At 46.4% G+C, this 13,513-nt stretch overlaps 1 protein-coding gene across 4 annotated transcripts in view; it reads right to left on the reverse strand.

Moving 5' to 3' along the window:
• Positions 1-1,223: 1,223 nt before the first annotated feature.
• ABCA5 (ATP binding cassette subfamily A member 5) overlaps positions 1,224-13,513 on the reverse strand; it is a 34,737-nt gene continuing 22,447 nt past the window's right edge. For all 4 annotated transcript variants that reach the window (XM_040582064.1, XM_040582065.1, XM_040582066.1 and 1 more), the window contains exons 25-40: positions 13,303-13,473; positions 12,230-12,343; positions 11,842-11,979; positions 11,279-11,353; positions 10,629-10,720; positions 9,975-10,101; positions 9,762-9,879; positions 9,565-9,656; positions 9,251-9,426; positions 8,672-8,747; positions 8,477-8,571; positions 7,968-8,087; positions 7,607-7,756; positions 6,489-6,568; positions 6,141-6,196; positions 1,224-4,615 (exon numbers count right to left, since the gene is read on the reverse strand). In XM_040582064.1, coding sequence (XP_040437998.1) covers positions 4,508-4,615; positions 6,141-6,196; positions 6,489-6,568; positions 7,607-7,756; positions 7,968-8,087; positions 8,477-8,571; positions 8,672-8,747; positions 9,251-9,426; positions 9,565-9,656; positions 9,762-9,879; positions 9,975-10,101; positions 10,629-10,720; positions 11,279-11,353; positions 11,842-11,979; positions 12,230-12,343; positions 13,303-13,473 — 1,788 coding nt within the window. In that variant the 3' untranslated portion in view covers positions 1,224-4,507. The remainder of the gene's footprint in view (positions 4,616-6,140; positions 6,197-6,488; positions 6,569-7,606; positions 7,757-7,967; positions 8,088-8,476; positions 8,572-8,671; positions 8,748-9,250; positions 9,427-9,564; positions 9,657-9,761; positions 9,880-9,974; positions 10,102-10,628; positions 10,721-11,278; positions 11,354-11,841; positions 11,980-12,229; positions 12,344-13,302; positions 13,474-13,513) is intronic.

The raw sequence follows: 13,513 nt of genomic DNA on the forward strand, positions 1-13,513 counted from the left end.
ATCAAAAATGCATTTTAACATATATATATATATATAAAAGATACCTGTTGTGAGTGCTCCCTGGGGTATCCCATCCTGCATACTGGGACCCTAATCCAAGGCAACCTGTTGGGGCTTCACTGAAAAGCAGCTAGAGAGCACATAGCATCTCAAAATAACATTAACTAAATCCCCAAGCATGTCCCACAGGATTGCTGAGAAGGGGGCTGAGGGCCAGCCTTGGATCAGCCCATATACCTGCCAGGAGGAGGAGAAGGGCTGGGGATGGAGCCAGTGCCCGCCCCCCCCCCCCCCCCCCCCTCCCCCCAAGAGGGCAGCCCAAGCAATGCGTTTCAGGAGAAAGGAGAACTGAAAGCTCCAGAAAACTTGTATCAAGAAGCAATTCAGCATGCTAAATTAGGGACTTTCTCAGGATCTCTTAAAAAATGGCATTACCAGAGAATGAATTAATTTTACAGCTTTGAAAAAAAAAATAAATGGCACACCACCCTTAACACATCATTAAAGAAAAACAAGTATGAAAACCTGGGAACTTGCACCGAGTTCAGATTAAGTTTCTTTGGGGTCATTTTCCTCCCCACCGAGGGGTCCAGGGGGCACAAACCCCTTCCACTAGGTGCTGAACCGACCCACAGGGCTGCAGGAGGACCCCTCCATCCCAGCAGCGGGTGGTGCCGCAGCTCCCGCGGCGGACCCCATCCTCCATCCCCACAGACCACGGCTCCACATCCCAGCTCCAGCTAAACCAGCGCCAGAGCGAGCACCCATCTGGCCACCCAGCCAGTTCGCCTTGGGCACGGCTCCAGCTAGAAAAATGATTTTTTTGTTGTTGTTGTTTTTTGCAGTGGGGTTAATATTTTCAAGTGGATGAACGTGATTCATCGCTGCAGATGCACGACGTGGCGTGCCAGCAGCGCGCAGCTGCTGCCGGGTCACTTCTAGCCTGAAGTTGGGCTGAATTAATCCGGCTGCAAAACGTGACACAACCGCGGGCGGTTCTGAATCCCAAGTGTTCCAATACTGCAATTCTCTGAACTCAATTAAAACCACACAATTACTGCAGCCTGACACCCCCAGCCAAGCCAAGAGCCGGGGTCCCCCACGCGCTGCCTGAGCCCGCTCTGCTGCAAGCCCCGGTGCTCTCCAGGGAACAGCAAAGGCTTTCGGAAACAATCCCCCTATTTCCAGCATGGCAAAACACGTGCAGGATAGCAACACAAGCATTTAACAATCCAATCCACCTTTATTTTGGTAGTACTTTCTGCTGGAAAAGGAAAAACCTCGACTTTACAAATACAGCGAAGTGGTAAAAGAAAGACAGGTGTTGAAAACAAACTGCAAATGATCCCACGTGCCTGACGCCAACATCAGGAGGAGTGTTACAAACCTATCACCTCTAGACCAAGTAACTTCTGGCTTTGCTAACAGAGTACTGGATGTCGGCTACACAACAGACTTCACTCGCTATACGGAAATATTTTAAAATAAGGACTTTTCTCGGTAACGTAAACAAAATCAGCCAACATTAAATTCCTCCATAGAAAAATACAACCTTATAACATCACCACAAAGTAAATGCATCTTCCAAGTTTTGGATATACTAGCGACCTCTCACAACCACCCTGCAAGGTAACTAAACCCATTACACCTGCAACAAGTGGCACTCGCCCAAGCCCCAGAGGCAGCCTGAATCCAGCCGCCTTGTCTCGGTTTTATTGCCCAGAGCACAAACTGGGGGGTGTGCTGTACGGCTGGGATTTGGCATAGCGCTGGTAACAAGGGGACTTAAAATTGGAGGAAAAAAGCTCCCACCTTTCCAGGGGATTCTCTGGTTTAATTGTGCACATGTTCTTCCTGATTCTGGCAGTTCTGGACATTGTATGATGCTTTGAAAGACTTCTGATACAGTAAACTGATGTTTTGGGGCAGCATCTTATGCCACATCGACACGTGATGTCACCACGCCAGAGATCCCACCCAAATTAAGCCGAATTCTTTGCCCATGCAGCTGCACAAATACAGTGCCACCATCAACTGAGTTACCCCAGCGTAAGCAAGAACAGTACCAAACTGTGCAAATCTAGCTGCTAGGGGAGGTCTTCATATGATCCATTTGAAATGTTAGAAAGCACGGAATTATTTGAAGTAGGGCAATTTCATCCAGACAGTACAGAACTATTTTACAGACTATTAACTCGAAGTTAAAGAATAAAATTACAAAAAGACATCAAGGCTAACTGGCCACAACCGTACTTTCCTAAGCTCACGTGGAGAGCGCACTGGACATTGCTGGACAGATGAGCAGATGGCACTCGGCTGAAACACCATTTATGACAAGAGATTAAAGTAAAGAATGTGGACTTTGGGGAAGACGCGCTTAACTTGGATGGACGTACATGGGAAAGTATCATGAGACAAAATTTGGGGTCCCACCTTTGCTCCAAATAAAGGAAATTGCTCAGAGATACCGGCCAGCAACAGGGATGCAGCTGGGAGCAGTGGGCTGGGGGCTCCCAGGGGCTAAATAAAAGGCTGTATAAACAAAAAGCAGCTGAGTCTGGGTTACTTTTCTTTTCTTACAGGGAAGCTCCAGCCCTAGCAAGGTTGCTACTGGAGCTGTTGGTTAGAGGCTGGTGCTTTAATCCTGTTCTTTGCCTCCGTTTTGTTTCCAGCACAGGAGCCCAGGGCACATCAAAAGGGGCAGATCCAGCTCTACGCTCCCCAGGGGCAGGGACCTTCCCCTGGCGGGGCAAACGGGACAACCAGCTGTTTCTGCAGTTCCTGGGCTCAAATTTTAACTACAAACCAAAATCCGTACGTTTACGTGCAGTCTTCGGGTACAAATGAGGAAGCAAAAGTCGTACGTAAAGAGTCCACACCTCCCCACAGCCGAGTGAGAAACGAATGAGAACAGGTTTTGGCTCACCATGGTGATTATCGGACACGTTACATACATTATTGCCTGATAATTACATACAGTTGGGACACACAGCTCCGCCTTAGCCCATAGGTTTTTTGAGTTTTTGCAAGAAAAGCAAAGGTCTTTTCTAACTTTAATGTGAAGATAGATAATTGGTATGACTTATGAAGCCAATGTTTCAATATAAATGCACCTCTATATTTGTTCACTGCAGAACACAATGAACTGTTAGCAATCTTTAATTTCACCTTATAAAACTAAAAAAAAAAGTGATGATAGCTTTGTGTAGAAAAAACCAAAAAAATAATATATTTTCAACATACATCTGTCATATCATAGGATAAAGGATCACCTATTCCACTCTCCTTAGTGCTTCTATGTAAACCAAAGGCACCATTTCTACCGATGAGGTTGTAAATTTGGATCTTTTCCTTTTGGGTTTAACAAAAGTGAATGAAAAATTGCAAAAGCTAACGTTCCTGTGCCGAGCACACTACTGCATTACCTACTGCTATCACAACAAAGACGGATTAGGAAATACTGTTGCATGTGCTTATGAATTCACTGTCAAGAAAAATGAAGACATCTAAAAAGGACTGTCTCGAAAAGCAGCTGGCAAGATACATGTCGTTACACCCAACAGAAGAATTAGACTGTTTTTAATGAAGACAAATACTCACAGCTCTGCAAATCCTGTAGCTACACAGTTATGTCTTTGTACTTTTACCAAGTGGGGGAAAGAAAGCATCCACTTCTGCACACCCCCTTTAACCCTACAGTGCATGCATTACAAACACCAACACCACCCAGAATGGCAGCAGGACTTAGCCACATCTGCCAGCTCGCCGTAGAAAGGCATGTTAGTGTCAACAAGGGCCATATTCTATCTGTAAATGAACATTTTCTCATCAGTTGGATACCAAGCTAAGCTCGCAGTGGAATTCAGGACCCTCTCAGCAGTGAATACAATTATTTGGGGTGGGTTTTCCTCTCTTTAAGCAGGTGCATCTTCTAAGCATAAGCAAGGACTGATCAGACAGTGGGGGAGCAGGACCTTGCAGGGGCACGTGCCCGCACAGCACCTTGTGGGGCAGGCAGCAACGCCCAACCAAGGGCACATGGCACGGCACGACCCTGCGAGCCAGCAAGGGGGTCCCGTGGGGCAGGATCCTCCAGTGGCAACTGTTTTTGCTCAAATGCACGATTTTCCAGTAAGGACAACCCAACCTCAGGCAGCCCTGACACCCAGGCAGCACAGCCGAGGGACGAAGGCGGATGCTCCCGCACAAGTGACCCACACCAGGAGATGACCGACAGCCATGGCAATGTCTTCTAGCTCAACTGAAACTGGGAAACCTTGAGGAAAGAAGGGATTTCAGATCAGCCAGAGCAACGGTGGGGATGCTCACTGCTACTGCGGTGTTATTCCTAAGGCCAGGATGGTGGAACCCGCTCAGTGCTTCCAAATTTGATTTTCCTTCTCTATTCCAGCTCCGATGTTTTCCACACGCATGTCCCAGAGTGTGCGCAGAGGATCACTGCTGGCACAAAACACCAGCTGCCAAGCAGATCTGGACCGTAAGGAGCTCAGAAAACGACTCTGTCCTCCTGCGTCCTCTCCCACCACAGCGTGCTGTTCAGGGTGCCAAAGCTGCTGTCCTCCTCCTCCTGCTCCTTTGCCAGCTCCACGAAAACCTGGGACAGACAGAAAAGATCTGAATGCATCATGCTCCCTGTAGGAACTTTCTTGGTCACAAATTTCTTCTCCCAGATAGCAAGCGACAGGACAAGAAGAAATGGCCTCAAGTTGCACCAAGGGAGGTTTAGATTGGATATTAGGAAATTTTTTTTCAATGCTTCACCACCCTTTCAGTGGAACACCTGCCCAGGGAGGCGGTCGGATCACCATCCCTGGAGGTGTTTAAAAGACACGTAAATGTGGTGCTTGGGGACATGGTTTAGTGATGGGCTTGGCAGTGCTGGGTTAATGGTTGGACTGGATGATTTTAAAGGTTTTTTCCAACCTGAATAACTCTATTCTATGCAATAGAATTTATGCCAAAACCCCCATGGGTATTGCATGTATTGCATTATCTCCGAGTAGGAAGTTCTTAGTATTCTGGGTTTTTTCCTCCTTGCTCCTACCCTCCCACCTCATGTCTTCAAGAGTACAATGAAAAGGAAGTTGGACAGAACACACACTAAAGGACATTTATCGTCAGCAATAATTAATCCAGAATAAGCAATAATAAACCCTCAGTTTTGCCCTCCTTTCAGAAAACGAACAGCAATGCCCATCTTTTGAATAAATCTGAGGGACATTTCCATGAAAGCCACAAGTTTTTTTGCTCCAGTCACTGTTTGAATTAAGAAATTTAAAGTGCTGAAGCTGCTAAATGGCAGAACCATAGCCCTAATCCAAGGCTGGTTTAAAACTTAGGTTAATCAGTGGGAGAATAGAGAAACAATAGATGATCGATTTGTGCTCTCAGAAATGCAGGGGTTTCTAGAAAAAAATCAGTATGTGTGAATAGGAATTGCTTGTTCAAAGACTAAGTGTGCTTGAAGGAGTGAGTTAAAGCAGGCAGAAAGGAGATCCTGATCCCAGGAGGAGCTGGGAACTGAAGCAGAGACTGGAACTGAATAGATGAATCAACTGGGACAGAGTCAGGTGATGGACTTGCAAAACTGACAAGACCAAAGGAAACTTCTAAAAACTTTAGATATTGACTAATGAGTTGATCAGTCTATATAAGCTGTGCTGCACCCCTTTGTTCTCTGTCACTCACTGGGGTGGTGGCCCAACTCCAAGTTGTGATTAAAGCAAGCCCAGTGGTACCCACGGCTGTGTAAATTTTTCCTTTAACAGCCACTACAGATGGCATCTTATTTTTAAAGGCAAGAACGGGGATAAAGAGGAGCAGGAGAACTGGCAGTCACAATTCACTTTGGAAAAGGGGACTTCAGCTCCCCCAAAACACCTGAACAGGCACCACCACAGCAGCTGCCCGACAGCTGGGGACGGGGGACAAGCTGCCTGCGCAGGGCTCATCGTCCCCTCCATCCATGGTGCCTTGCCCAGCCTGGAATGCACAAGCCCTCTACGGCAGGAGCAAAGTGAACCCAGCCCAGCCACCTGCAGACCCCATCCGATGCCCGGCAACAAATGCCTTCGCCTGGCGGGGTTTGCTACCACCAAGTACAATTTGCTGTAACGTACCTGTTCCAACGTTGCCTGAGAAAAGCTGTACTCCTCGATATTGAAGGCGTGCTTTACTGTTGAAAGAATGACGACAGAGCATATTTAGTATATTTATACACATAATATAGACTATATTTAGGGATACTGAACGATCGGACACAACTAGATTTAAAGAATTTTAAGCCAGTACAAGTTCTCACTCTTGATTTCCCAAGAAACAGAGTTGGGGAGAGCAATAATAATAGAAAAAAAAAAAAAAAAAAGTACTTTGGAACAGAAATGCAAAAATGCCACCGCATGGCAAATGTGTCATTTATGGGAGACAAAATGATTTCTGTACGTGATGTGCGGCAGGTTCTTAATTACCTTCTTCCAGCTTGGAAAAAGAATGTGAAAGCGACTGTACATCTTCTTTGGGAATTTTATACGCCAAAATAGAAGCAAAACTGGAACAAAGAAACAAAGCAAACTTAGCTTCAGGTAAAATGAACCAAAACGAAAATATTAATATCCAAGCAAATGGATTTAAGCTCATTTTCTGACAGTTACTCCAGGCATTTTGACTAGTCATCATTACACAAGACAACAGGAAGGCTGCAGCGCCAGCAGCCCAGCTGGTTTATAACCTGTCTCAGGGATCCAGGTCCAGGTGCATCAGCTGAGGTCTCCCTGAGACTGCTCCATGATTTATAAGCTCTTCAGCTAAGATTCAACCATTTATATTCTGCTCATAAACTCATGAAAGAAAAAAATCGCTGCCCAGGATTCTCAAGGTTATGAGGTTTTGCTTTTCAGATGAACTCGGACAGAGGTCCCAGGATCTCCTGGGGCTTTGCATCATGCAGCGGTTCCCGTAACCCAGATTCCAGAACAGGGAGCTGCTCTACCCCTCCCCACCTGCTTCCGAAAAACGAACGCTCCTCCACATCTCCCACACCTGTGGGATGTTCCTTACACAATGCCCGCAGTGCCCTGTTCGGAGAGCCTCATCAGCGCCCACCAAGCCAGACCCTCATCAGCGCCCACCAAGCCAGACCCTCATCAGCGCCCACCAAGCCAGACCCTCTAGGTCACACGGCAGAAATCCAAGGCTGTTTGGGGAAAACCAACCAACCCACTCTCAGACTTTAAGGTATCCCCAGAAAACATTCAATTATTTCCTGGTAAGGGCCAGTGACTCAGACTTTACCCGTTTCCCGGGGGCCCCAACTGAAGAGGAAGCTGTCAAGGAACAGCTATGCAGAAATCCAGTTTTGCTTCCTCCGTGCCGAACATCTGCAGGCAGGGCTCGCAGCCCCAGCCCCAGCAGCTTTTGCCAGCCTGCAAAACCCTTCCTCTTTTTCTTTTTTTTTTCTAGAAGCTACATGTAAATATTTTTGGTAAATTTTAGCATCATAGTATGCCCTACTCTGTGCCAAGGAGCTGCTGAAAAATGAGGGGCTTGTATTAATATTAATATTTTCCACGTATTTGTGAAACTTCACCTTTCCTGACGATTTGCATTTGGGAAGATGTGCGAAATCTGGCTCTGCAGGTACTCCACCTGCTGTACATCTGCTGTTTCTTTTAATTTCATTTCCAGGAAGTATCCTCTTCCAAACTTACTCTTCAAGTGCTGGACAGTACCTATGCACCTACCCATTGCAGAGAGAAAACAAGAGCTGAACACGTTATATCACGCGCAGGGAGTGCTCTGACTTCTTACAGACCCTTTTTGCAGTTTAAGTTTAATTTTGCTCCAAATTTAAGGTGCAAAAAAAATTGTCTATGTGTATTTTCGAAGAAATATATTTTAGTCTATCCTCCCTGCCACGACACCTGCCCATGAGGAGTGCTCGGTGGTACCTGAGCTGCCCGGACACCAGGATGGCCACACGGTCACAGACAGCATCTGCCTCTTCCATGTAGTGAGTGGTCAGGATAGCTGCTCTCTCCTTGTTTTTAAATGCTGCTCGAATTGCCCGCCTACAAAACATAACCAAAAAAATCCCTGAATAAAACATTCGGCACCTAACGGTGCATCCTGGGTTAGTAGGAAGAGAGGACTGTGATGCTCAGACGCAAACCCTTTATTTTATGGGCCAATACTACTCCCACAGCAACAATCAACACCTAACTTTTTCACAAAAATGACTCAAATCTATATTTTTCATGTAATTTTAAAGATTTCTTTTGACTTTCAAGCTTTTGATCTCCAAGCTGTTCTGGGAGAGGACACAGACGAAGCGCACCTGGCACCAGGGTGAGGTTTATTCCCTGCCTATGGCTCTCCCTAGTGTTAACAGGGATAACGCACACACAAAATTGGGCAAATTCCCAAAAGGAACCGAGCCCGTGGCGCCGGTGGCACTCACCACATGTGCTGCTTGGCTTTTGGATCCATCCCGGTTGACGGTTCATCCAAGAGCGTGACCCGCGGGTTGCCCAGCATACTCAGGGCAAAGCAGAGCTGGGAGGAAGGCAAAGGGAAAGGGTAAGGGACGCCAGCGCTGCTGGGGACAGCCAGCATGGGGACAGCCAGCACGGCAGCTCGAAAAGCTCCCCCGTACCTTGCGTTTCAGCCCCACGCCCAGCTTCTTCGTTGTCTTCTGCAGGTGGTCTTTTAAATCCAGGGCATTGGTGATGCTGCGGAAGAGGAAGGACCACATGTGAACAGCTGGGAGGGTGATGGTTTGGCTTGCCCCTCATCATGCAGTATGCAGTCAGTCTCATTTGAAGAGCTCAGTTACAAATATTTGTATATAAATTATATACGACCCCAAAAGCAGAGCAATAAGCAGAATCTGAGCTGGGTGCTTCCCTACCAAACCACCTGCCCCTTGTCCCAGAGCAGCCGGTGGTGACAACCCAGAAACAGCTCCAAGTCCTGGACTCCCCGTCCCTGCAGCCTCGTTAGCACTTCATAACTTAAAAAATAAAATAAAACCCCCACAAATGCCAGCTGCATTTTGTGTGGCTGAATCTGTATCTTCTAACCTACAAATTCACACGTGCTGAGTTTGCTGAAAAGACGCAATCAAACTTAAATGAGAAGAAGATTGCACTAGGAGAAGTGGAAAAAAGCCCCAACAAATCCACTAAGAAAAACACAGCTAAACCTTAAAACGTTTCTATAATAAACTACTTACCGTTTTATGACTTCCTTAACATCAGACTGACTCATTCCTTTGATAGCTCCATAAATTTCAAAGTGTTCCTGCAGTGTAATATCTGGCCAAAGCGGGTTTGTTTGAGGACAGTACCCCACAAATTTCACTGAGTCTTCTTCGCTGTTCAGCCCAAAAGAATCACCTCCCATCAGAACCTGCGAGGAAAATAGGGTAAGCTTTAGAATTGTTTTTGTAAAGCTTTAGCAAGAAACACTTGGGAACACTTGCAATAATAATAATAAAAATTTAAATAATAGATTTGTTTTCTATTTAGCTTGTAGCACGTAACGTACTTGCCCACTGGTTGGCTCAATCTCTCCAATGAGCATATTAATTAACGTGCTTTTGCCAGCTCCGTTGGGTCCTAACAAACCCAGTATTTCTCCTAAAGAAAGGACGACACAAAACACGGCTCATGAGGTCAGATAAACAGATCCAAGAGTTGCTTTTGTAAATAAAACAGCCCAACAGCAAGTAATTGAACTCCAACCCTTTTTCACGCAGAGAGAAACATGTTTCGTTGCCACTTTCTTTATTTTTCTCCCCAGAAGAAATTCCTTTCTTTCATCAAACTCTTTGTGCAAGCTGCTGACCAGGATCGCTGGCATCTAGTAGGGAAGAGAGAAGCGGCTGCAGATCCCAGTGGCTCTGGGAGCCCTTCACACCTGGGGTCCGGGGAGTGCCCGGGGGCGCACAGCGTTACCTCCTCGCTTTTGGGGTTGCTCAGTATCTCTTGGACTCGCAGCCTCTCCGCCTTCACGTCTCCATCTTCGTTCTTGTCATGCGGGACATCCGGGAACTTCCAGGTTTTGGCTTTTGTAGAACATTTTCTAAGGGGGAAGAAAACTATGTGATGCCTCTGCCCGGCATTCAGCTGAGATTCGCTCACCGCTTCGATGCAGAAACCATTTGTGCCTGCTGAATCCTGGAGTAACACGTTTCTGCGGCACGTCGGAGAAGCCCCAAAGGAGCAGAAAGAGCTGCCAGTGACAGCAACTATGTCACCTTCCCACTGAGCTCTCTGCCGGGGCACAGCATCCCCAGCCATGCAACGGGAAAGGAAGCTCCCCTATTTTTATATAGGGGATGATCTTACCAAGCTCACAATTTTACACCGTTATAACTTAAAAGGAAGTGCAAAACCTGTTTCTGCACGTCAGTGACTGAATTTTAGAAAACTGAACTCAGGAGAACAAATTCTTTAGCAACTTGGGATGGGATGTAACTAAAGGTGTTTTATTTTCTGCAGTATCCCCAAAGCTGTACGCTGCATACTCCAGTTTCATCATCAGCGTCACTTTGAAAAACAGCTTCTTTGGACTATTACTTTTTAGAAGTCTATTCAACAGAGACACACCTGAAAAACGGATCCTCTCTAACTGTCCTCCCTCCATTCTTCAGCTCAAAACATCGCAGCAGCAAGAGCCACACAACACACTGCAAATAGGGCTAAAACAGACAAATACAGTTCTGGTTACTTGGAGCGCTGCCAGCCCCTCCAAGGCTGCTGATCCTATAGGTGACCCTGTAGGTGATCCCACCAGTCTGATGAGTGACAAGAAGCTCCAGCTCCTCACCACCACAGAGGTGCCGATGTATCCGCAAAGATGAAATATATAATTCGCTGCTGCTCAGTGGGTTGACACTGAGGATGCACAACCGGAGTCTGCTTTAATTTAATGATAATTACTTGGGGGTTTTGGAGGGAGAAGGGACTGTCCCCTGCTCTGGAGCTCTTGCTCCATCAGCACCGACTCCCATAATAATCGGAATTAACATTAGCATCGTTAATAAGACCATTGAAGCAGCAGATGTCGAGCTGGCAGGCACAGCAGCTCTACTGAGACTATTCGTGCTGCAACAGGCTGCAAAAGCTGCAGGCTCCAGCGATGCTCAGCATTACATCCAATCTTTATTAATAAAGATGCCTGAACAGAAGGGGCCTCCCAGCAGGAATCAGCAGTTCTCTACAGCAAACATGGCAGATAATCAAATAACCGTGCTTACAGCTACAACTGCTACCAGGAGCCGGTCCCAGGGGTCGTAGTATCCTCCGTTCTTTTCCTTGCCTTTCCACGAGACCTGACAACGCAGAAACCCCACGTTCAGGTACCCCAGCACCCACCGGAGAGCGCGTACTCTGCACCGCGCTTCCACCTCGGATCGGTCAGGTAAGTTATGTCGCTCCAGCACTTTGAGAGGGTCTGCAGAGACCCTGCCTGTGCAAGTCTGACACCAGGAAAACTCCACTGAAGTCCCGGGGGCTGCTCCCGGTTTAACGCCACCAACTCCCAACTCGCCCATCACTGGGGCGGCTCAGCCCACAGGCCGAGACATGTATGGTTTTCCTTTAGGTATTTAATGGAAGACCTGCTTCTTTCCTTATTTTAACTGCAACACTTTGCTTACAGGAAAAAGGTGACTTGTCACCAGCAGTTGCTATTTTTCACGTGTTAAACGGCTATGGATGGTGTTACACCACCGGGCACCGAAGCACTGCCCCGCTATCATTAACACTCAATCCCAACCATCTACAAGTGCTCTGGAGAGGATGTCCTGTGTCCCCTTACCTTTATAAAAGAAATCAGACAGCCAATAAGGGGATAAATAGGAATGAAGATGGAGAAGACGTAATGCAGGATGGTGGTTACCAGGTAAAAGTCCAGAAAAAAGGCCACTTCAGTGACAACTGTACAGAGCAAGGCCGTCTGTACAAAAGAAAAGGGAAAAAAAAGTCCATTTTCATGCAGTTCAGACTCTCTAAGCGTAAGTTATCTAATTTCAGGCACATTTTTTAAAAGCTTTTATCACGTAGGATATGGCAGTAATACAGAGATGTTGGTAAACGTTTCAGATTTCTCGTGGAATAAGGACACGCAGTTAAATAAAAATAACCGAGAAGCCTGTTGTGGATAACCAGCCTCCCCAGCTAACCAACATCAAGATAAAATTACTCACCACTGAAAATATAAATGACCAAAATTCTTTCGTATTCTGGACTTTTTTAAATGTGAAGGAGACAACGTAAGTGAAGAGCACGACTGACGGGACATAACCGATCAGGCAAAAAATCTGCGGAGATAGGAAAGGTTTCTCAGGGCATGTACAGCAAGATCCCAGGGGTGAATTTTTTGCCTAAGTATCAACTGGAAATACTTCAGGTGCGCTGCGTAACTCTGCATTCATTTTTGTAACTTAATTTGATGTTTTGCCCCCTTGGTATATACAGCATATACTACTAAAGACACAAATAAAAGAGTATGTGGATAGGAAGGAACCTCTCCTAGCTTCCTTTAAACCATTTCCCCCCCTTTTTTAAAAAAAAAACCACCACAGGCTCCCATAAATGTCGACCTGAAGATTTTGGCAGATACTAGAAATTCCCCTTTCAGCCTCAGCATTTTCACAGAAACTAAAATAAAAGTAGATGCACTGGCAGAAAACTAGCCCTGCAGCACGACGGTCACATCCCAAACCTGATTAACTGAGAGCTTCTGGGAAAGCAGCTAGGAAAATGTGATTCCTCTCAATTACAGCCAATATCTCAGGGAAGCCCGCTCTGAATATAAAAGACATGAAGACTTGCAGTGTCTTTGATTTAATCACATGCTGCAATTCATTGTGGAGCCGGCCTGTGCTCAAAGTCACTGTACCCTTGTCGTTAGCAGCACGCTGATACAAAAGGAGCAAATATCAATCGGCAGCGAAGAGCACAAAGCAGGCTGAGCGAGCAGGGCAAAAAAGGATGGAGCATTTCCTCGGAAGATCCTGCTATTTTTAAGCTCCATTTTATTCCAGTTCTAAACAAAACTCCAAAATTTGCATATATTTTTCCCCACGAAAACTAGTACTATTTTGCCTTTGGTGCAGCCTGACTAGTGCCCCTGCACCAGCAGCCTCAATTAGGCACTTTCCACGTTTATCGGCTGGAAAAAATCTGCTGAACCATCTAAGGAAAATAAAACACTTGTAGAAAACAACCTAACCATGCTCTCACATCCCCCCGGTGCTCCTGGCCTCACCACACTCACCACAGCGAGGAACTTGCCCACGTAAAAATAAACGCCGTAATGAAAGGCAAAGAGGCTGCCGATCATCAGGACGAGGATGGAGAAAAACAGCGGGAGGTCGACAACGGCTTGGCCAGTCCAGTAAGCGGAGGGATAAAGCCCCGCTATCTTCAGCTGCGTGTACGCTTTGATCTGCAGCAGGAAAAGAAAATGCAATGTTAATAAAAGATTT

This window comes from Falco naumanni, chromosome 1 (assembly GCF_017639655.2).
Source record: "Falco naumanni isolate bFalNau1 chromosome 1, bFalNau1.pat, whole genome shotgun sequence".
Lineage (NCBI taxonomy): Eukaryota > Metazoa > Chordata > Aves > Falconiformes > Falconidae > Falco > Falco naumanni.